At 44.3% G+C, this 24,784-nt stretch overlaps 1 protein-coding gene across 3 annotated transcripts in view; it reads left to right on the forward strand.

The window, feature by feature from the left end:
- The window catches only part of phkb (phosphorylase kinase, beta), a 408,331-nt gene that overhangs the window by 319,658 nt on the left and 63,889 nt on the right, over positions 1–24,784 (forward strand). For all 3 annotated transcript variants that reach the window (XM_038806656.1, XM_038806654.1, XM_038806655.1), the window contains 3 exons: positions 8,486–8,547; positions 14,261–14,423; positions 17,642–17,723. In XM_038806656.1, the coding sequence (XP_038662584.1) occupies positions 8,486–8,547; positions 14,261–14,423; positions 17,642–17,723 (307 nt within the window). The remainder of the gene's footprint in view (positions 1–8,485; positions 8,548–14,260; positions 14,424–17,641; positions 17,724–24,784) is intronic.

Consider the following 24,784-nt stretch of genomic DNA (forward strand, 5'->3'; position numbering starts at 1 on the left):
GGGGTCCAGAAGACCATAAGAAATAGGAACGGGAGTAGGCCGTTCGGCTCCTCGAGCCTGCTCCGCCATTCAATAGGATCCTGGCTGACATGGCATTCACCACGTCCACTTTCCTCCCTTTCCCCGTAACCCTTGATTTCCTTACTGATCAAGAGTATCTAACTCAGACTTAAATATACACAAGACTGCCACATAGCTCCTTGTGGCAGGGAGCTCCAAAGAATCATAACCCTTTGGGAGAAGAAATTCCTCCTCATCTCAGTCTTAAATTGGCATCCCTTTACTTTGAGACTGTGTTCTCTGGTCCTAGACTCTCCCATGAGGGAAAACATTCTCTCAACATTTACCCCATCAAGCACCTTAAGAATCCTATGTGTTTCAATTAGACCATCTCTCATTCATTTAAATTGAAGTGAGTAGATTCCTAACCTGTACCTGTCTAACTTTTGCTCATAAGGCAATCCCTCCATACCAGGAATCATCCGAGTGAATCTTCTTTGAATCGCTCTCAATTAAATGATATATTTCCTTAAATAATGGGACCAAAACTGTTCACAGTACTCAGACGTGGTGTCATCAATACCTTGTACAGTTGCAGCAAAACTTCCCTCTTGAAACAAGGGCCCATATTCCATTAGCCTTCCTGATTACCTGCTGCATCTGTGGGCTAGATTTTTGTGTTTTGTGCACAAGTACTGCCAAGTCCCTTTGTGCTGCAGCTTTCTGCAGTTTTTCTCCGTTTGAATAATCTTGTTCTTTTGTTCTCCCTTCCAAAATGAACAACTTCACGTTTTCCCACATTATACTCCATTTGCTAACTTTTTGCCCACTTACTTAACCTATCAATATCCCTTTGCAAAATTTTTGTATCCCTTTTTAAACTTGTCTTTCTACCTATTTGAAATGAAATGAAATGAAAATCGCTCATTGTCACGAGTAGGCTTCAATGAAGTTACTGTGAAAAACCCCTAGTTGCCACATTCTGGTGCCTGTCCGGGGAGGCTGGTACGGGAATCGAACCGTGCTGCTGGCCTGCTTGATCTGCTTTAAAAGCCAGCGATTTAGCCAAGTGAGCTAAACCAGCCTCTTGTGTTTTTGTGTTGCCTGCAAATTGTGACAGTACATTAGCTTCCTTCCTCCAAGTCATTAACATATATTGTAAACTGTTGCAATCCCAGCACAGATTCCTAAGGAACCCCACTGGCTGGAGAATGGCAATTTCCAGCATATAATTTCCAGGAAAAAGCATATAAAGTGGCAAAGATTGCTGGGAGATTAGAGGACTGGGAAATCTTTAGGGGGCAACAGAAAGCTACTAAAAAAGCTATAAAGAAGAGTAAGATAGAGTATGAGAGTAAACTTGCTCAGAATATAAAAACAGACAGTAAAAGTTTTTACAAATATATAAGACAAAAAAGAGTGGCTAAGGTAAATATTGGTCCTTTAGAGGATGAGAAGGGAGTTTTAATAATGGGAAATGAGGAAATGGCTGAGGAACTGAACAGGTTTTTTGGGTCGGTCTTCACAGTGGAAGACACAAATAACATGCCAGCGACTGATAGAAATGAGGCTATGACAGGTGAGGACCTTGAGAGGATTGTTATCACTAAGGAGGGAGTGATGGGCAAGCTAATGGGGTTAAAGGTAGACAAGTCTCCTGGCCCTGATGGAATGCATCCCAGAGTGCTTAAAGAGATGGCTAGGGAAATTGCAGATGCACTAGTGATAATTTACCGAAATTCACTAGACTCTGGGGTGGTCCCGGTGGATTGGAAATCAGCAAACGTGATGCCACTGTTTAAAAAAGGAGGTAGGCAGAAAGCAGGAAATTATAGGCCAGTGAGTTTAACTTCGGTAATAGGGAAGATGCTGGAATCTATCATCAAGGAAGAAATTGCGAGGCATCTGGATAGAAATTGTCCCATTGGGCAGACGCAGCATGGGTTCGTTAAAGGCAGGTCATGCCTAACTAATTTAGTGGAATTTTTTGAGGACATTACCAGTGCAGTAGATAACGGGGAGCCGATGGATGTGGTATATCTGGATTTCCAGAAAGCCTTTGACAAGGTGCCACACAAAAGGTTGCTGCATAAGATAAAGATGCATGGCATTAAGGGTAAAGTAGTAGCATGGATAGAGGATTGGTTAATTAATAGAAAGCAAAGAGTTGGGATAAATGGGTGTTTCTCTGGTTGGCAATCAGTAGCTAGTGGTGTCCCTCAGGGATCCGTGTTGGGCCCACAATTGTTCACAATTTACATTGATGATTTGGAGTTGGGGACCAAGGGCAATGTGTCCAAGTTTGCAGATGACACTAAGATGAGTGGTAAAGCGATAAGTGCAGAGGATACTGGAAGTCTGCAGAGGGATTTGGATAGGTTAAGTGAATGGGCGAGGGTCTGGCAGATGGAATACAATGTTGACAAATGTGAGGTTATCCATTTTGGTAGGAATAACAGCAAACGGGATTATTATTTAAACGATAAAATATTAAAGCATGCCGCTGTTCAGAGAGACTTGGGTGTGCTAGTGCATGAGTCACAGAAGGTTGGTTTACAAGTGCAACAGGTGATTAAGAAGGCAAATGGAATTTTGTCCTTCATTGCTAGAGGGATGGAGTTTAAGATTAGGGAGGTTATGTTGCAATTGTATAAGGTGTTAGTGCGGCCACACCTGGAGTATTGTGTTCAGTTTTGGTCTCCTTACTTGAGAAAGGACATACTGGCACTGGAGGGTGTGCAGAGGAGATTCACTAGGTTAATCCCAGAGCTGAAGGGGTTGGATTATGAGGAGAGGTTGAGTAGACTGGGACTGTACTCGTTGGAATTTAGAAGGATGAGGGAGGATCTTATAGAAACATTTAAAATTATGAAGGGAATAGATAGGATAGATGCGGGCAGGTTGTTTCCACTGGCGGGTGACAGCAGAACTAGGGGGCATAGCCTCAAAATAAGGGGAAGTAGATTTAGGACTGAGTTTAGGAGGAACTTCTTCACCCAAAGGGTTGTGAATCTATGGAATTCCTTGCCTAGTGAAGCAGTTGAGGCTCCTTCATTACATGTTTTTAAGGTAAAGATAGATAGTTTTTTGAAGAATAAAGGGATTAAGGGTTATGGTGTTCGGGCCGGAAAGTGGAGCTGAGTCCACAAAAGATCAGCCATGATCTAATTGAATGGCGGAGCAGGCTCGAGGGGCCAGATGGCCTACTCCTGCTCCTAGTTCTTATGTTCTTATGTTCTTATATTTGGAAAAGAGCCCCTTATCCCCACTCACTGTTTCCTGTCCATTAGCCAGTTCTCCATCCATGCCAATATACTACCTCCAACACCACGGATTCTCATCTTATGACTTAACCTTTTGTGGGGTACATTTGCTACTACTGGTGCCCCTCTATCCACTCTGGTTGAGACTTCCTCGAAAACATCTAATAAATTTGTCAGTCATAACTTCCCTTTCATAAAAGGCATGCTGGGCACTCTGCTTGATTAGATTAGGCTTTTCCAAATGTGCTGCTATTACTTATTTAATAACTGATTCCAACATTTTTCCAACAATAGATGTCAGGATAATTGGCCTATGGTTACCTGATTTTTGCCTCCTTCCTTTTGAATACGGGTGTCACATTGGCAGTTTTCCAATCCTCTGGTACTCCAGAACCTAAGGATTTTTGGAAAATTGCAACCAATGCATCCATTCTCTCTGTAGCTGCTACTTGAAGATCCTAGGATTCAAGCCATCAGGGCCAGAGGACCTATCTGCCTTTAGCCCCATTATGTGTCTTCTTCGCTCGTGAAAGTGATGGTGTTTAATTCCTCACCCATATTCTTCAGTACTAATGGGATGTTCAAAGTATCTTCCACTGTAAAAACCGGTGCAAAATATCTGATTAACTCCTCTGCCATTTCCTTGATCCCCATAACTGTCTCCCCAGATTCATTTTCTAAGGGGCTGATGCTCACTTTGACCTCTCTTGCTTTTTATACGTTTAAAGATGCTCATATTGTAAGTTTTTATATTCCTCGCTAGTTTGCCCTTGTTTATTTTCTCCCTCTTTATTATCTTTTAGTCCTCCTTTGCTGGATTCTGAATTAATTCAGTCTTTGAGGCTATCGCTGATTTTTGCTTTCTTACGTGCTCTTTCGTTCAACTTAATACTCCCCCAAACTACCTTGTTTAGCCATGATTGGTTTATCCCTCTCTTAAAATGTTTTCTCCTTGCTGCGATGTATTTTTGCTGAGAGTCTTTAAATGTCTGCCACTGCCTGTTTATTGTCTATCTTGCTTATCTCAGTTCACTTTAGCTAACTCTAGCCTTCATTTAAGTTAAAAACAGTTTTTTCCAACGCAGGTTTTTCACTCTCAAACTGAATATTAAATTCTATCATGTTATGATACTACTTCATAGGGGATCGTTTACTCTGAGGTCATTTATTAAACCTGCCTCAGATCCCATTATCACGATAGCCTGTTCCCTTGTTGGCTCCTTGACATGTTGCTCTCTGAAACTACTGCTAATGAACTCTATGAATTTGTTGCTGTAGCTACCCTTTCCAAATTGATTAACCCAATCAACATGAAGATTCAAGTCACCCATAATTATTGCTCAATTCATTTTCGATGCTTCTATTGTTTGTTGATTCATCCCTTTCTTACAGTGTAGTTACTGTTTGGAGGCAAATACACTACTTCTACCAATGTCTTCTTACCCTTGCTATTCTCCCTTTATCCATGTCCCGAAAGACGTACAGGTGAATTGTACATTCTGAATTCTCCCTCTGTGTACCCAAACAGGTGCCGGAATGTGGCGACTCGGGGCTTTTCACAGTAACTTCATTGCAGTGTTAATGTGAGCGTACTTGTGACAATAAAGATTTTTATTATATTTTTTATCTTCGCCCAAATGGGCTATACATCATCCAAGTCTAGTTCATCTCTCACGACTCTCCTCGTTTCATCTCTTATAGACAGTGCTGCCCCTCAAACCTTTCCTTCCCTCCTGTCCTTCCAGAATGGGCAGTAGGGTAGCACAGTGGTTAGCACTGATGCTTCACAGTGCCAGGGATGCAGCTTCGATTCATGACTTGGGTCACTGTCTCTGCGAAGTCTGCACGTTCTCCCCGTGTCTGTGTGCATATATACACCACCAACCATTTTTACATCTTTAAAAGGCATCAATGAATTTTTGGACCTTTAGTATTGCTGGAAAAGTTGTTGAATCTTTTCATCTTGTACCATCAGGACAATAAGCAAGAATGGCAAATGTAAAGGGAACAATAATTTAGACTGTATGAGAAGAGAATTCTGATTGGCTGACAAATGGACTCTGATTGGTAGAGGTGTTGCTATGGAGGATGTACCAGCTGATGGTGACTGACAGTTAATTGCCAAGCATTGTTTGAAATTTAAACTAGGCAGCTTGCCTCTGATAAGGCATTGCTGTGAGGAATGAATCAGCATATGACTCACTTATTTTGTTTAGCTGAAACAGGTGCAATGTGTGTACATTTTTTTTGTCTGCAAAGAACCTGTGTAGTAATATATGTAGCATTCAGCACCTGCAAGTGCATCACACTGCGAGCCCGACTGACCATCTTTAATTGATTATCAGGGTAATTCATGCCACCCTGAGGATTATTTAGCAAATGTTGAACCATCTAATGTTGGACGCTGAGCTTTGAGTTTGCAATGGTCTGTACCTTGTCTGTTATGAACAGCAGAGGGGACATGCTGTTTGGCTCGATCTGCCAGTCCCCAGTCTTTGTGACATACAGTCTACAGAATTGAAAGCTGTCCAATCCACCTCACATTACCCCAAAAGGGCAGGATATCGCAAAACATTTGAGCAGCAGATGAAGCATCAGGGACCCAGGTTCGATTCCCGGCTTTGGTCACTGTGTGGAGTTTGCATGTTCTCCCCATGTATGCGTAGGTTTCTTCCGGGTGCTCTGGTTTCCTCCCACAAGTACTGAAAGACATGCTTATAAATTTTTTTAAAATAAATAAATAATCTTTATTGTTACAAGTACACTTTCATTAACACTGAAATGAAGTTACTGTGAAAAGCCCCTAATGGCCACATTCCAGCGCCTGTTCAGGTACACAGAGGGAGAATTCAGAATGTCCAAATTACCTAACAAGCACGTCTTTCAGGACTTGTGGGAGGAAACCGAAGCAACCGGAGAAAACCCACATAGACACAGGGATAACATGTAGACTCTGCACAGAGGGTGACCCAAGCCTGGAATCAAACCTGGGACCCTGGTGCTGTGAAGCAACAGTGCTATCCACCGTGCTACCGTGCCGCCATTCTGCGGTGAATTGGACATTCTGAATTCTCCCTCAGTGTACCCGAGTAGGCGCGGGAGTGTGGCGACAAGGGGATTTTCACTTCATTGCCGTGTTAATATAAGATTCTTGTGACACTAATAAAGATTATTATTATTCTTAAAATGTCCCTGAATATTAAGTTCCCAGTTTTGATCTCCTTATGACCATTATTCCATAATAGTTGTGAGATCATATTAATTTATCTCTATTTGTATGTCAGTTCATTTACTTTATTTTGAATGCTTTGAGCAATAAGTTACAAAGCCTTTAGTATCGCCTTTTTTCCATTTTTAATCATCCTAACCTATTTTGTGTACTGTGATCCTATTTGCCTCCCGTCCTTGCCTACCATTTTTTCATTTTACTGTTATTTTTATTACTGTCCTTGTTTCTCTTTCCCTTGTCACCCTGCTGAGGTTCCCATCCCCCTGCCATTCTAGCTGAAACCCTCCCCAACCACACTAGCAAATACTTGCCCTTTCGTAACCCGTACAGTTTGTACTGGTCCCCCAGAACCAGTCCCAATGTCCCAGTATTCTGAAAGTCTCCCTTTGCACCATCTTAGCATGTGACACTGGTAGTATTCCTGAGATCACGATCTTTGAGGTCCGACTTCTCAACTTTCATCCTAACTCCCTATATTCTCCTTTTAGGACCTCATCTCTTTTTTTTTAAACCTATGTAATTTGTACCAACGTGTACCATGACTACTGGCTCATCACCCTCCCCTCCAGAATGTCCTGTAAACGCTCCGAGTCATCCTTGACTCTAGCACCGGGGAGGTAACGCACTACCTGGAGTCTTACAATCGAATACCCTATAACTATTACATTTCCACACTTTATAACTCCCCTGTGCAGCAGAGCCAACTGTAGTGCAATTGAATTGGCAGGGGCTGCTTTCCCTAGAGAGACCATTCCCCTCAACAATATCCAAAGTGCTGTATCTGTTTAGCCACAGGAGATTCCTGCATGGTGGTCACCCACTCCCTCCCTGTCTGTGGAGTCTTAGCCTGCTGTGTGACGACCTCTCTATACATGCTAACCATGATACTCTGCGCCTCGGGGATGTGCCACGCTGTCCCCAGGCGCCTCTCCAGTTCCGAAACCCAGGCTTCCAGGAGCTGCAACCGGAGACACTCCATGCACACAGGTTGACCCAATCACTAGAAATATGCCTGGCATCCCACATAGAGCAGGCAAAGCAAACAGCAGTTTTGAGTTCTCCTGCCATGACGTACCCCTTTGGATTAAACTTTTTTAAAAATTTAGAGTACCCAATTCTTTTTTTATCCAATTAAGGGGCAATTTAGCGTGGCCAAATCCACCTACCCTTCATATCTTTGGGCTGTGGGAGTGAGACCCACGCAGGCACTGGGAGATTGTGCAAACTCCAAGGCTGGGATCGAACCCGGGCCCTCGGTGCCATAAGGCAACAGTATTAACCACTGTGCCAAAGTGCCGCCTTGGATTAGTCCTTTAAAGAACTCTTAAAATCAAATAACTTTAGGGCCCTTCTTCCCTTGGCCTTGTTATATAGAATATAGTCCATATGAACTATAAACTACAAAGTAAACAATTTACAAGCTATAAAAGATCATAGTAATCTAAATACTAGCCAGCTGTACTCACCTAATCAGCAGTTTCCACTTGCCCATGTCATTTACGAATCCTGACGTCACTTCAGGAGCTCCACCTAATTGAGTTTAATTTTTAAAATAAAATCAACATTGTTACTTAATCCAGTCATAAAGATCGAAGATTAAGCACTAAAGATAGCCTCCTGAAATAGTATAAGAGGGTGGGAAGATCCACTTGAGTTGTTTCAGCTTTTATCATTGGTTTCCGTATGGTTATGCTTGGTGTAGTAATGGCCATGAAATTAGAGTTTCTGCACCACTTGTCACCACTGAATTTTAAACTGTTGTTCGTCTGAACTGTTCAATGGATTGCTCAAGTTGGATGAATCAAGGAATTCACAAAGAAATAGAATTTCCCATTGTGCATTCTTTGAGTGATGAGCCTTAATATCAATGAATATATTTAGTTTCCTTGCTAATCATAGATGCGCAGTACATGCATAATGTTCCTAATATAAAAAGTGCTAATAATGTAGCAGTGTTATCTTTTCATCAACAGCTCTTTTTTTTGTATTACAGACATTAATATCTGGTGCAGTAGTGGAACAACTAGACTTCCTTCGGATAAGTGAAGAGGATGAGTATGATCCAGCTAAATCCCTTCTTTTAAATGAAAGATTGTTTTTATTTAATTGTGTTTTACCTTAAACAGGATTTACTTAATGTTATGAACTGATGAGGATCATGGGGAAACCAGTATTGATCCGCCCATCCCCACCCCCCCTCACCCCCAGCCCCCACAAGACATGTGTAGTACGAGCTTCCCAGATAGGGGGCGGAGGCCACCCAGCTGGAGCTAGTTACGAACAAACATAAAAGCCAGCCCAAAGCAGGGCCTGCTCTGGTTAGTTCTCCCAGCAAGGATTGTACTGGGAGCGAGATGCTGCCTCAAGCAGAATATAATAATCTTTATTAGTGTCACAAACAGGCTTACATTAACACTGCAATGAAGTTACTGCGAAAATCCCCTAGTCGCCACTCTTGGCGCCTGTTTGTGTACACAGAGGGAGAATTCGGAATCTCTAAATTACCTAACAGCACGTCTTTCTGGACTCGTGGGGGGGCACCCAGAGGAAACCCATGGAGACATGGGAAGAACGTGAAGAATCCGCACAGACAGTCGGGAATCGAACCTGGGACCCTGGAGCTGTGAAGTAACAGTGCTAATCACTGAGCTACCGTGCTGCCCCGTTGTATATCGTTAAATAAATCTGTTATCTTACTGCTGTTTTCCTCAAGTTACTAAGCTGGTGATAAAGATGGATAAATGTAACTCTGGACTCGCTCGTGGAACTACCTAGCCACCTGGTAATTTGCTGTTTCGGAGCTTCGAGACATAACAGTTCAAGATGCCACTATTTGGGAAGCTGTAAACCTTTGATGCAGGCCTGGAAAACTGGTACCAGTTTGTGCTGAGTGAATGAGGTATTTCTTCCAGGTGAACAGGATTTTCGGGGAAGATCATCAGAAAGTCATCCTTCTGATCACCCGCAGGGCCCAGACTTTTGGATCATAAAAAGTCTAACTTACCCACCTGCACCGGACTCCAAATCCTTTGAGGAGCTGGTCCCTTTGATTTATAAATATTATGTGGGTGGCACGGTGCACAGTGGTTAGCACTGTTGCTTCACAGCACCATGGTCCCAGGTTCCATTCCTGGCCTGGGTCACTGTCTGTGCAGAGTCTGCACATTCTCCCCACGTCTTCGTGAGTTTCCTCCCACAAGTCCCAAAAGATGTGCTGATAGGTAATTTGGACATTCTGAATTCTCCCTCTGTGTACCCAAACAGGTGCCAGAATGTGACGACTAGGGGATTTTCACAGTAACTTAATTGCAGAGTTAATGTAAGCCTACTTGTGACAATAAAGATTATTATTATGACCCCAAGCCTTCCATCATTCTGCAGTGGTATTGTTTAGTACGGCGGTGGGGTCTCCCAGTAAATCAGTCACTGACTTCTTGACCGACCTAAGACATCAAGCTGAGCAGTGCGAGTTCAGGCCATCCCTTTCCGAAATGTTCAGGGATAGGCTAGTGGGTGGCATAAACAACACGGCTACTCAGAGAAAGCGGATGGCCGAGTCCACCTTGAATTTGAAACGGGCCATTTTGCTTTCGCTGTCCCGAGAGCATGCGGAGAAAGGAGCTGCAGGGGTCCGTGGACTATGGCATCCATAGTTTGGCCCACCCTTTGTTTTGAACTACCTCTGCATCATGGGGCAGTTTGACCAGACTTCCTCCGAAAGGACAGCCCCAGAGGCAATTCCGCAGCCGGGTCAGGATCTCGGGAGCTAGTACTAACCGGTGAGATACCTTCCCCAAAGATGAAGGTGGAGCTGGCCACATTGCCAAATGAATGGTCTGAGAAATCGTGATGGTCAGAGCTGCCAATTTTAACGCAGAGAATTCCGTCCACGACAGCTGCCGTGATCTGGGTCTCTCAGATGAGGAGTATTGTTTAATGCAGCTAAACTGTGTGACGGCCCCAAAGGTAGCACCGATCTGGGTCACGTTCCAGGTCAGTGGTCACCCAGTGATAATGGAAATGGGCACTGGAGATGCCGACTCCATCATGTACCATTGCACATTTCGGCGACTGTGCAGGGATCATGCTGCTGACATTGCGTGACACCAAAACGAGATTAGCAACCTATACCGGTGAGCATTTTAATATTGTGAGGACCACCGTGACTCCAGTAACGCATGGACAGCAGTTGGTCCATCACCCTTGGTGGTGGTGCAGAGACTGGGGCCCAATTTGTTGGTTCTGAGGTTCTTCACAGGACGATGCATTTGTCGGAGTTGTTCACACAGCTCCTCATGCATTATCATCAGGCTTGGCCTGTAATCTTGACATGCAATACTTCCCCCTGGTCGCGAAACCTCTGTTTCGACTGGCAATGTCTTTTTTGGATGAACACAGGCAATCTGTATGACATGCTGGGCAAATAACCCGAAGTGTTCCAGGAATGTCTGGGTAGGAGAAAGGAGGCCACGGTCGATATCTATGTGGATCCTGATTGCTCAGCCCCGGTATTTTAGGGTGAGCTCTGTCCCTTACATATTGCTTGCCAATATTGACACGGAGCTTCAGCACCTGCAGGATCTGGGGGTCAGACACCCAGTTCAGTTTGCGAAATGGGCCACCCCCCATGGATGGTGCCAGTAATGAAGCCTGACAAATCTGTCCGACTGCAGAGATTTCAACCTCTCTGTGAACAGAGCTTCACACCTGGACATGGAGTGGATGTGACTGGCTAGATGATGCACCTTCTCAAAGCTTGACATGAGCCATGCTTATTTACAAGTGGAGCTGGACCCAGAGTCCAGGAAATCTGCAACCATAAACACTCATCTGGTTTTGCTTAAATACATCCACCTCCCGTTTTGGATTTAATCAGTGGCAATTTTCCAGCGGTTAATGAGAAGTACCTTCAGGGCCTGCTGCAGGTGGCTGTCTGTCTGCACGACATACTCAACATGGGCACCGCAGAGAAGGAGCATATGGACAACCTGCAGCAAGTGATCCGGCGGTCTTCCCAAGTAAATGTGTGTTCCGCGCTAGAGCGGAGACCTATTTAGGTTACAGAGTGGACAGGGATGGTCTACACCGGGTGGAAGACAAGATTTGGGCTGTAAAAGGGGCCCCAATCCCAAACAGTGCCACTGTTCCTAGGTCGTTCCTAGGCCTCATTAACTACTATAGGAAGTTCATTGCAAACCTGGTCACATTATTAGCCCCGCTCCCTGTATTGTTGAGGAAGGGCCAGGAGTGGTTCTGAGGTTCTTCACAGGACAATGCATTTGTCGGAGTAGTTCACACAGCTCCTACTGCATTATGATCCGGCTCGGCCTCTAATCTTGACATGCGATACTTCCCCCTGCGGCATTGGGATGGTGCTGGCCCATAGATGGCATAATGGAACAGAACTCCCCATTGCGTTCGCTTCAAGGACCCTGGTGGATGCGGCGTTATGCTCAAATCGAGAAAAGGGGATCGGCGGTAATTTTTGGTGTCACCAGTATGTTTATGGGCAGAATTTGACCATTGTGATGGACCACAAATCGCTGCTTGGCCTTTTTAGGGAGGATAAGGGAAACTACCCATCGCATCGGCTAGAATTCAGCGTTGGGCGCTTTTGCTCGCCACATATGAATATCTGTTTTGACACCACCTAAGGTACGCAGATTGCCCAATCCAAAGCCCTGAGCCGTCTGCCATTGCCCATGACTCCTGTTCCCACCAGTTGCGGATGAAGTGGTTGCACCTCTCAACTTCATGGGCACTTCCCTGTTGCCTCACAGCGCTGAGGTCCCAGGTTTGATCACGGCTCTGGGTCACTGTCTGTGTGGAGTTTGCACGTTGGTTTCACCCCCACAACCCAAAGATATGCAGGCTAGGTGGATTGGCCACATTAAATTGCACCTTAATTGGAAAAAATGAATTGGATACTCCAAATTTATTTTTAAAAACACTTTATGGGCACTTTGCCAGTGACAGCTACTCAGATGTGTGCATGGATACAGCAGATTCGGGATTGACGAAGCTTTGCCTCATGCTGTTGAGCGACAGAGAAAAGGAACCCTTCCTGTAACTCTCTGGCCTTTTGCCCAGATATTCTCAGAGCTCAGTGTAGAAGACAGCATTATATTGTGGAGAGCTTGCGTGATCATCCCACTGCAGGGTCAGGAATCCCTGCTGCAGAACATTCACAGTGGTCAACCGTGCGCCACCAAGGTGAAGATGTTAGCCCGTAGTTATATCTGATAGCCCGGCATTGATGGGGACATTTAGAGAGTCGTGCACCGCTGCCCAGCGTGCCAGGAGCATCAAAAGCTCCTGCTGGTGGCCTCCCTTCATCCCTGGGAATGGTCAGGAAGCCTGTGGGGCATCTACATGCAGATTTTACAGGATCATTCATGGGGTCCATGTTCCTCATTACTGTGGGTGGTCACTCAAAATGGCTGGAGGAGTACAGGATGGCCTCAACGTCCAGGGCCACAATCGAAAAGCTTTGGGGCTCGTTTAGCACTCATGGGATCCCCGAGGTCCTGGTAACAGATGAGGTCATTGCTGGGTGAAGCCCAGAAAGACAGTGAGCTTGGAGAAGCTTTGAGAGTGAAAGGAGCTGAGTTCTGATATATCAGACTCTTAAGTCCACAATTCTTTCCAAGTAGGATAGTTTGCAAAAAAGAGTCATAATATTTTAAAGCAGAGCAATCTTGTCTGAAAACATTCAGCCAGAATCTGCAGGGGTTCCAACCGGAGCCAATTCTGTTTTATAAAGCAAGTATTACTCTATTCCCTGCTAATTTTAAGATGGATTAAGAGCTGTATGTTTCTTTTCTAGTTGTTTAATGGGAAATTGCATTGTTGTGTTAAGGGTTAATTGTAAGATGTTCTTTTGGGGTGTGAAGTTAAAAGTTTAGTATTTTATACATAACAAAGTTTTGTTTTAGAAATACCAAAGCTCTATTTTTTCATGCAACCACTCCTGGAGTGAATCATTATTTCTGCACAGTTTTAAAATAAACTAAAATATTGGTTTCAGTCCAGTATCCTAGCCACTGTTGGGGTCGAGCCTGGGGTCGAAATAGAGCACTTTGCTTCCCAGGTGTCGTGCTAGAGAGAATGGGTCCAGTCTCGTACAAAGTTCAGAATCGGGGGAGAGTTCAGTGAAAGCATTTGGACCACCTGAAGAAGTGAGAACCCACACTTCACGATGCCCAACCGGCAGTATTGGCGTCTCCTCCATGTCAGGAATCACCCCTCATCCTGTGGATCATAGCGTCCAGTTCAGCAGGCGGGGAATGATTCCGGATCAAGATGGACACCAAAGTGTCTGTACCAATAGACAACCTTGTGTTCAGGACCAAGGTCCTGGCAATAATTCCTCAGATGTTGGCAAGAAAACGGCGGTCATCAAACCGAGCTATCTGCCCAACCTAGAGCTGCCATAGGCAGAAGCACAGCCACGGGCAAAGGAGCGCAGAGCCCTGACCATAGGTGGCTGAACGGGGACTTTCGTGCTTGGGGGCGGGAGGAGAGCACCACGGGGAAACCATTATTGAGCCCCCGTAGGAATTGAGGACTACGGACTCCCCAGCTGGAGCTTGTACAAACTAACATAAAAAACGGCCAAAGCAGGGTCTGGTGTGGTTAGTTCTCCGAGCTTAAAATGTACAGTGGCGAGTTGCTGCATCGAGCAGAATATTGCCTATAGTTAAATAAACCTCTGTTCTCTTCCTACTGCCTTCCTCAGGTTACTAAACTTGAGAAATCTGTTTTTCAGAATTCCACAATTCATGGGTTTTGAGGAGCTGGAATTTCCAAAACATTCAAAAGTGAAGCGACAAGCAAGTGTATCAACTTCTACTGATCATGAGAAACAACCTGAAATAAATATGTCAGACTGGATGTTGGCCTCCACTTTGGAAATTCTGCAAAAACTGTCTGTAAGGAAATAAATTATATATTTTTTGTATTCATTTAGGGGATCTGGGCATTGCTGGCTTAGGCCAATATTGATTACCCATTCCTAATTGCCTTTGTGAAAGTGGTGCTGAGCTACCTTCTTGAACCGCTGAAATCTATATAGTGTAGATACACCCACTGTGCTGTTAGGATGGAGTTCCAGATTTTGACCCAGCGACAATGAAGGAATGGCGATAGTCAAACCATGTTGACTGATTGTAATATGATTTTTGAAATATGCTCCACCACTTCCTTAATAATGGATTCCAACATTTTCCGAATGACAGATGTTAGGTTACCTGGCCTATAATGTCCCACTTCTGACTCCCTCTTTTCTTGAAGAGGAGTGTTTTTTTGTAATTTTCCAATCCACTTTGGCCATACCAGAATCCAGGGAATTTTGGAATTTTACAATTGTTGCGATCTCGGGTGATGTTATAACTGGACAGGAAGATCCCAGGATGGAACCCTAGCTCAAAAGATCGTAACTTTTACTTTTTTTTTTAGAAAACATGGAGGAACATAGTCAGGGAACACCAATTAGCTTTTAACAAAAAAACAATGAAGCATGAAAAGTTTGGCTACGATACTCCTTCATTCCCCCCTTATCTTCACAAACGTACATGGACTTTAAGGATCACACAGGTTACACAATATATCTTGTGCTATACTGTTCTCAATAAACACACATTCCCTGTAATCCCACAGGCAGATTGTCATCAGACAACACCCCACTCTGAAACCAAGTGACAGATGCCACTCAAATGATCTTCTATGGGTTTCTTCTCAAATTCCCCCAGATGACTGTCACACAAGTGTTTATAATACCACCCTAGAAAATACACACATTAAAATCTTCTTTTAATCAATACTTTCCATCAGCTGTTTTCATCAAGGATTTGCCTCCTGATTTTCCAGCTATCCTTTCAACCAAAGCTTCCTCTCCAATGTTTTAACAAGGAACTGCTTCCAGGTTTTCCAAATCTCCTTTCCAAACTTCTATTGTCTTGAATTGCCACAGCATCCAAACTTCTACACAAAAACTCGGGTACTCAATACTACTGCTTCCAAAGGCTGGTAATACAGACAACAAATTGCTTCTCACCTCTGTCATTTCTCTAGTTGACTTCACCTCGCGGTGGGGGGGGGGGGCTCGCAAGGTATTAGAGACTCCAGGTGGTATCCTGGTACTCCTCCTGGCACCTGGACAACTTGGCACTGCTGGGGTGACACTGCCAGGGTGCCTGGGCACTGCCAGGCATCAAGCCCAAGGGGGGGCTTGCCAATTGGAGGCGGTGGGGGGAGGTTCCGCTCGATAAGGTTGGTGCGGGGGTCTATGGGGATGGTTAAGAGAGCAGGACGGTGAGTTGAAATGGCAATAACATGAAGGCCTCGGTTCTGCTTACGGATGGACCAAAGGTGTTCTGCAAAGTGGTCATCCAGTCTGCATTTAGACTCTCCAATGTAGAGTAGATTGCATTGGGAGCAGTGAATACAATAGACCAGATTGAAGGAGGTGCATGTGTAGTGTTAATTCACCTGAAGAGTTTTTGCCAATTCGCAAGCCCCCCCCCCCCCCCCCCCCCCCCCCCCCCCCTTGGGCTTGATGCCTGGCAGTGCCCAGGCACCCAATCAAATGATCGGACGGTGATCAGGTAGGAGGTAATGGGGCAGGCGTTTACACATTCTGCGATTACATGGAAAGGTGCCGCGGGAAGAGAGAGATGCTGGGGGTGATGGGGTAAAGGACCAGGGTACCCAGGAGGATAGACATGTGGATAATAGAGGAGTGGACCATGGTATTCCAGAGAGAACAGTCCCTGCAAATGCGGACATGTTGGAGTGCGGGGAAGATGTGTTTGGTGATGGTATCTTGCTGGAGTTGGAGTTCCCTCCGCCAGTTCCTCCAACTCCAGCATGATGCCACCATCAAACACATGTTCCTCTCACCCTTCCTGCCAGCATTCCGTAGGGACTGTTCCCTCTTGGATACCATGGTCCACTCCTCTACAGTCCACATGCCTGTCATTAGCCTGCTGAAATGTCCCAGTGAAGCCCACTGCAAGCTAGAAGAACAGCATCTCATCTTCCGATTCGGCCCGTTACAGCCTTCCGGACTTAACATTGAGTTCAACGATTTCTGACTGTGAACTCCCTCCTCCACCTTTCCCCCATATTTATTGCTATCAATTCATTTTCAGTTCTTCCATCCATCGGTTTTTCCCTCAACATTATCCCGCCTCCTCCCCACCCCACTTTGGCCATCTTTTCCCTGTTCCTATTGTCCTTTGACACACTGCTTACTTTCGTTCTGCCATTTACACATTCTGATCTCTTAATGTGTCAGGATCAGCACCCTTCTTAGCCTTGATCACCATCATTTACATTCCTTTTGTTTTCTGTCCTCTATACCTTTGTCAATCTTCATAGACCAGTGGACCTCTGTCCAGCCCCCCCACTCCACGCCCCCCACCCCATACCGTAAAAATCTGACCCTATGTCCAGTTTTCTCTGACTTTGACAAAGAAGTATCCAGACTTGAAACGTTAGCGCCCTTCTCTCTCCACAGATGCTACCAGACCTGTTCAGATTGTCAGTATTTTCTGTTTTTGTTTCAGATTCCAGCATCCGCAGTAATTTGCTTTTATTTTGATAGACTATAGTAATGTCCTTTGCATTGAATGATATACACATCCTTCTCAATTGACACTTATCATGGGATTGTTCAAGCATTCTGTTCATCTAGTGGGACAACCGGAAGCGCTGTAAACACAAATAATTTGATATTTAATTTTGTGATATTTTTGGTCATTCAAATTTTTGTAATTTTGTTTTTGGTAACAAGGAGAATATTAAGCTTCACCAGTAGCTTGATAAAATGATGGAGCCATAGTTAAAACTTTTAAAATATTTTCAAATGGAGAATGTACCATACTTTGCATTATTTCAATGTATTCATATTTGTTTCCATGCATTGTGTGAGTAAACTGTTCAAGTAAACTCCAAGAAAGCATGTTAAAAATGCCAACATTGCTGGATATTCAATTGTGATGCAGTTTGAATCAATGCTGGATTTAACACCTGAAGTAAACGCCATTGTTTAAATGTTTTTTTAACACTTGTTGAAGACTGATATTTTCTGTTGATCCAGTGGAAGTTGTATTGTGTGTTTTAACTAAACATTAGTGTGTTTATTTAGGATTGCACCTCCCTTGTCAGCCAAGCTGTGCTCTTGAGCATTTTGCTGAAACGAGAAGGGCCTAATTTCATCACAGCAGAAGGTGAGTTTAATTACATTGTCTAAAATAATATGTTTTGCGAAAAAATTGTTTCCACTCACATAAGTTATTATAGTTTACAGTCTATTGAACCATATTTCACATCAAGTTTAAATGTTAGTTCTAAAACTGCTGGAAGAAGGGACTGTTTGCCTATCTGGCGCAGTGTTTATTTGTATCGTTGCCAATCTGGGAGCACCGAGAAGGAACAAATGGCCTGGAAACACTGAGGGAGCCCAGATAAAGCGTTGTTGGGGGAGGAACAAGTAAACACTTGAGAATTTTTTTTTATTGGACGAGAAGCAAACTTAGAAACAGAATTAAAAATGCAGCATGGTAGGCATTTTAAGTAGATGGGATCAGCAAGAGTCAGGGAATTAATCAATTTTTTAATGGAACTTCTCCTGTTATGTAAATTTAAGCTTCAATTACCTTTCAAATTCAAAAAAGAACTAATGCAGCACAGCTCGGTGTTTTGAAACCGATGAAGGCACCATATTGGCACTCTTACATGGAAAGCAATTTTTAATTTCCTGTTTTTATCCCACCTTTGCCTCCAGTGCTGAAAAATATATTGCCCAGAATCTTAGAGGCAATGCGTTATCAAGTAAAAACATAAAATGTTGTTTGGATGATTTGTTCAGTACTTAGGCTTCTTATACACAACTCTATTTTTGTTTGATCAGGTAAATTAAATATTTTATTCAACTATATATATGTAAGACCCTAAACTTCTGCTTGGTCTCATGAGAACTTTATTTAATTTCCCTTAATAGTTATCATACATATATATTTCTGGTTCAGTTGCTGCATTTTGCAGAGATTCATATATCATATGCCATACGGACACAATTGGAATACAATATTTAGACCATAAGATATAGGAGCAGAAAAAGGCCATTTGGCCTGTCGTATCTCTTCCGAGACATTCGATCATGGTTGATATATTTCCCAGCCCCATTATCCTGCCTTCTCCATGTAACCCCTGATTCCCTTATTACTCAAGAAACTATCTATCTCTGTCTTAAAGACATTCAGTAACTTGGCCTCTACAGCCTTCTGCAGCAATGAGTTCCACAGATTCACCACCCTCTGGCTGAAGAAATTCCTTCTCATCTCAGTTTTAAAGGATTGTCCCTTCAGTCTGACACTGAGTCCTCAGATTCTAGTCTCTCCGACTAGCAGAAACATCTTCTCAATGTCCACTCTATCTAGGCCTCTCAGTTTTCTGTAAGTTTCAATGAGATTTCCCCTCCTCTCATCCTCTAAACGCCATTGAATACAGACCCAAAGTCCTCAACCGCTCCTCATATGACAAGTCCTTCATTCCAGGAATCATTTTTGTGAACCTCCTCTGGAACCCCTCCAAGGCCAGCACATCCTTGGATACGGTGCCCAACACTGCTCACAATATTCCAAATGGGAGCTGACCAGAGCCTCACACAACCTCAGCAGTACATCCCTGCTCTTGTATTCTAGGCCTCTCGAAATGAATGCCAATATTGCATTTGCTTTCCTAACTGACAATTGACCCTGCATGTTAACCTTAAGAGAATCCTGAACTCAGACTCCTAAGTTGTTTTGTGCTTCAGATTTCCGATGCCTTTCCCTATTTAGGAAATATTATACCTCTATTCTTCCTATTGAAGAGCATAACCTCACACTTTTCCACATTGCATTCCATCTGCCACTTCTTTGCCTACTCTCCTAGCCTGTCCAAATCCTTCTGGAGCCTCCATGCTTTCTCAACACTAGCTGTCCCTCTACATATTTTTGTGTCATCTGCAAACTTAGCAACAATACCCTCAGTTCCTTCTTCCAGATCAGTAATGTATATCATGAATAGTTGTGATCCCAACACTAACCCCTGAGGAACACCACTAGTCACTAGAACACCACTAGGCTGCCATTCTGAAAAAGACGCCTTTGTCCATACTCCCTGCCTTCTGCCAGTCAGCCAATCCTCTATCCATGCCAGTACCTTGTTTCTAACACCTTATATAGCAGCCTCCTGCATTGCACCTTGTCAAGGGCTTCTGGAAATCTAAATAGATCATGCCCACTGGCTCTCCTTTGTCTAACTTCCTTGTTACCTCCTCAAAGAATTCTAACAGATTTATCAGGCATAACCTCCCCTTGACAAAGCTGTGCCGACTGAGCACTATTTTACAATGGACTCTGCAATCTTATGTTTAATAATGGACTATCACATCTTACCGAAGTCAGGCTAAGCAACCTATAATTTGCCATCTTCTCCTCCCTCCCTTCTTAAACAGGGGTGTTACATGAGCCATTTTCCAGTCCTCTGGGATCCTCCCTGTGATTCTTGAAAGACCTTCTTTGAATATACCCAAATAATGCGGTGTCTGCTTGTCCATTGTAAACACAAGACTACAGCAAACGTCTTTGATGAGTATTCCTTTGAAAAAAACCCTCATATTTTATACATTGAAGCAAATCTCCTCCTCACTTTTCCAGGATGCATTGAAATCCCAACTTTAATCTTGCAAAAGTACTATTTGGAATCCTGGCTCTGCTGGGTTTTGAAAGTACTGATTCTTCTTTCACTTTGATTTATATAGGGCTCTTAAAAAAGAAAAATGTCCCATGATACTTCACAGATGCAGAAATAAATTGATATTGAACCTTTATGAGCGAGAGGAGGAAACCAAAGGTTTTGTCCCAGAGTTTGGCTTTAAGCAAGGCTTTTAATGAATTTAATAGGTTAGGGAGAGAGATGTCGAAGCACTCTTTGCAGTAGTGGCAGATCAGGAGGATGCACAGGCTGCTTTGGTCAGACGTTCAAAAGCTGTATGTTTTTCAGTTTTTTCTCTCTGATCTTCTGTCTTGAAGAAGTTCATACTGTATAGAATTAACAATGGCTCAAGTTTCTGTAATCTGCATAATGCTGAACAGTTTGTTCACACTCAAGCACCACTCCAGATTTTCCAGAATCTTGAACTCGCCCCAATTTATTAAGGTAAAAGTCAGTAAAACATCTACAGCAGCTACTGCCACAGAAAATTGAAACACCAAAAGAATTTGGCAAATTTTAGAACATTACATGATTGAAATATTCATACCATAAACAGTGCCCAAAATGGATTAACCTGCTCTTTGCATTGTGGTGAAATTAATTATTGAAAATAACAGCTTCTGATTGTACGTACTTTTGCTTCATTTTATCTTTTTGTCACCTTTGCAGTCTTGATGTTGCCTGAATGTGAATGGCAATGAACAAAGCATCATTCTTTTTGTTTTGGAATATGTGCTGCTGGCTCAATCACGGAATCTAGGACAAACTGGAGAACTGTAGTGAAAGTCTAGATTTTAACTTTTAAAATTCCTTTGGTGTACAGTGATCAGTCAACATAACAAAATTAACGTTCAAGGTCTAAATAGGTGCATATATAATTTGGAGCTCAGCATGAGGTTCTGCATTGCAATTAGATGCATACCAGCAAGAGACGAGACCCCCACACCATTAAAGCATCCACTTCTGTTTCCATGGCTTTGTTATTGTACAAAAGACCAGCAGGGAGGGAAAATCAGAAAGAAAATCACTCTGTTATTGTTAGAGTAGTACTAGTTTTCTATACACTGGTTCACATATAATTTTGAACAAATAGATTTTTGTGTTAAGGGGAAAATCTACTCCACAATACTTGCACAGGGCTGATTACAGTTATTCATTGAAAACACACATCCTTTTGTAATTTAGCATTTAATAATCTTGTACTATCAATCCAAATTCTTTATTGTTTGCAACTTACAAGTTATTCTAGTGTGGTGTTGTTGCTTCCAATGGCTGCCATAAGTTTTTTTTATATTGCACATCAGCCCAGAAAATGCTGGAATGGTGCATGTTGCAGCAAGCGATATGGAAGTGGATCTTTTGCTTCACCTTTTAGATTGTATTACTTTTACACTGCAAATTGCTAGAAATGGAGATTTGTAACAGCCCACTGACTTCAAATGTTCATAGAATCACAACAGTGCAGAAGGAAGCCATTCAGCCCATTGAATCTGCACCGACCTCCAAAAGAGCATCCTCCCTAGGCCCACCACCCTATCCTCATAACCCAGTAACCCCACCTAACCTTTTCGACACCCGATGGTTTGTCACCTGAAACAACTTTAAGGATAGAGAAAGAAATATGGTGAAATAGAATCAAGAGCATTATTCAGAGAGTAGATTAACAAAGAGAGAAAATGAAATGAAATGAAAATCGCTTATTGTCACGAGTAGGCTTCAAATGAGGTTACTGTGAAAAGCCCCTAGTCGCCACATTCCGGCGCCTGTTCGGGGAGGCTGTTACGGGAATCGAACCGTGCTGCTGGCTTGCCTTGGTCTGCTTTCAAAGCCAGTGATTAGCCCTGTGAGCTAAACAGCCAAAGGAGTGGAAAGTAAAAAATTGAAGAATACCTCTCCTCGGAATATTTCACTACCTGCTGGGGTTGTACACCACAGCTTCATCGTTCCCTTTCTGAACGAGTGGCATGACAGGACCATAAATCACATCATAATGGGGAATCAGGGGCTCTCATTCCCCACCCCCCCCTTCAAAAGCATAGCCCCCCACCCCGCCCCAACACACACAATGGGAATTTCCCACCCCCGAATGGAGCACCCCAGAGAGTCCATCCTTGGCACAGGTTGGCCGGGCATGTCCCTCTCGCCCTAAGGGCTATATTGACCTTGGTACCCCGGCGGGATCCCCTTGACTGAATCCTGTTTTTAAATGCCTGTTGTAAAGCTCGCTGATGTGATGTCACACCAGCGACGTTTAAATATTCAGTGGGGGGGGGGGGGATCATGTCGTGGGGAGACCCGTTAAGAATAAAATTGATTAAAATCCATTTAAATCGTGGGAACCTCTATGTCATCGGTGAGGGGCTGTGAAAATCGGGAAACGGGATCTCGCTGGCGAGAATTTTATTTCCCGACTCTTGCGGGATTTTGTTCCCGCATCGCAATTTACACCAAGTAGAACGGGGTTGCAGAATCGGCGCTATAATTTTTGCTTGCAATTTCTGGGTCTTGTTTACAATTGTGGGCCAGTGATGCTCATTAAAATGTGTCTTAAGGTTTATCCAGTATCGTTGAACATAAACAATGGAAGATAGCTGCATGGACTTCCAAGCAAAGATTAATGCGCTTCCATGTTCGCACGTTGAAAAGACCTCACCTCATAATTTAAAGAAGATTGTACCTGATGGTTTATGACCTCAAACAATTTTGGTCGGCACGGTGGCACATTGGTTAGCACTGCCGCCTCACAACTCCAGGAACCCGGGTTCAATTCCAGCTTCAGGTGACTGTCTCCCCGTGTCTGCCTGGATTTCCTCCGTGTACTCCAGTTTCCTCCCACAGTCCAAAGAAGTGGAGGTTAGGTGAATTGGCCATGCTGAATTGTCCCTTTGTGTCCAAAACGTTAGGTTGGGTTGCTGAGTTACGGGGATAGGGTGAAGGTGTGGGCTTAAGTAGGGTGCTCTTTCCCAGAGCCGTGGGAGACTCGACACCTCCTTCTGCACTGTAGGGAGTCTATGATTTTATAATTAGGTAATTCTAATGATAGTCTAGTCAACTGTTAGGCATGGAGTTCTGATGCTCTGGTCAATGTTTAAGTAATTGAGTTTTGTGGAACAGATGCTTTTTAAAAAATATTTCTTTATTCTCCTTTTTCATATTTTCTCCCAAATGTACACCCACCAACAATAAACAATAATCAGTAACAAATATGTCAATCCCCATATCAATAGCAACGATCCCATCTTCCCACCAAACCCCAAACATTCGCCCACATGTTCACATAAACAAATGACAAAAAGGAATCAGGAATCACCCACAGCCACCTTTAACACCCAACCCCAACCCTCCCACCCACTCCCCCCAACTAATGTTCAATGTCATCCAGTTTTTGAAAGTGCATAATGAATAATGCCCATGAATTGTAGAACCCCTCCATCCTTCCCCTCAGTTCAAACATTACCTTCTCAAGAGTCATGATTTCCAACAGGTCCCCCTGCCACGCCAAGGCACAGGATGGAGAGGTTGCTCTCCAACCCATCAGGATCCGCCTTCGGGCGATCAATGAGGCGCAGGCTACGATATCTGCCTCCACACCCGTTTCCAACCCTGGCTGGTCTGATACCTCGAATATGGGCCGTGATTCTCCGCAACCACGATGGGAGATGAGATCTGCTCCCTCACCTCCCGCTATTCTCTCCCCCCCCCAAATGGCGTGTCCGGTTTTCCGACACGCCGCTCGGAGAAACGGGGCCGCCGTTTTTCACGCCATTTATTCACGGCGACCCGCGATTCTCCGACCCGGATGGGCCGAACGGCCTGCCATTCCCGACTGGTTCACGCCGGCGTGAACATGGCGGCAAAAGCTGGCTTGTGGCTTGTGGGGGGCGGGGAGGGGAGTGAGCACCACGACCGTGCTCGGGAGGGGTCTGGCCCGCGATCGGTGCCCACCATTCGTCGGGCCGGCGTCTCAAAGGGACGCAGTCTTTCCCCTCCACCGCCCCGCAAGATCAAGCCGCCACATTTTGCGGGGCAGCGGAGGGGAAGACTGCAACCGTGCATGCGCGGGTTGGAGCCGTCAGCCGTCGTGACATCAGCCGCGCATGCGCGGGTTGGAGCCGGCCAGCATGCACGACTGGCGTCATTAGGCGCGCCGTCCGCGTCATTCTCGGCGCGCCGGGCCTTGACGCCAGCGACAAGGCCCCGCGGCCGAGATTTATGGCACGGCCCTCCTCGCCTCGATTCCACCCTCTGAGTATTTCCCCGGGGCTATCGGGAGCGGTGCTGTTGCTAGTGCTTTCAATCCTGACCCCCTGCACAAACTGTCCTCCATTCTGACCTAATGGGAATCAACCCCTCTTACCCAGCTCCATACCTTCTCCACATCCGCCGCCCAGTAGTAATACATCAAGTTCAGAAAACCTTGCTTGCCTTCCCCTCTTTAGTAGCACCTTTCTAACTCTGGCCACCTTCCCTCCCCATATGAACGACGTAATCCTTCCCTCAATCTCTCTGAAAAAAGCCTTTGGCAGGA

Source organism: Scyliorhinus canicula, chromosome 9 (assembly GCF_902713615.1).
Source record: "Scyliorhinus canicula chromosome 9, sScyCan1.1, whole genome shotgun sequence".
NCBI lineage: Eukaryota > Metazoa > Chordata > Chondrichthyes > Carcharhiniformes > Scyliorhinidae > Scyliorhinus > Scyliorhinus canicula.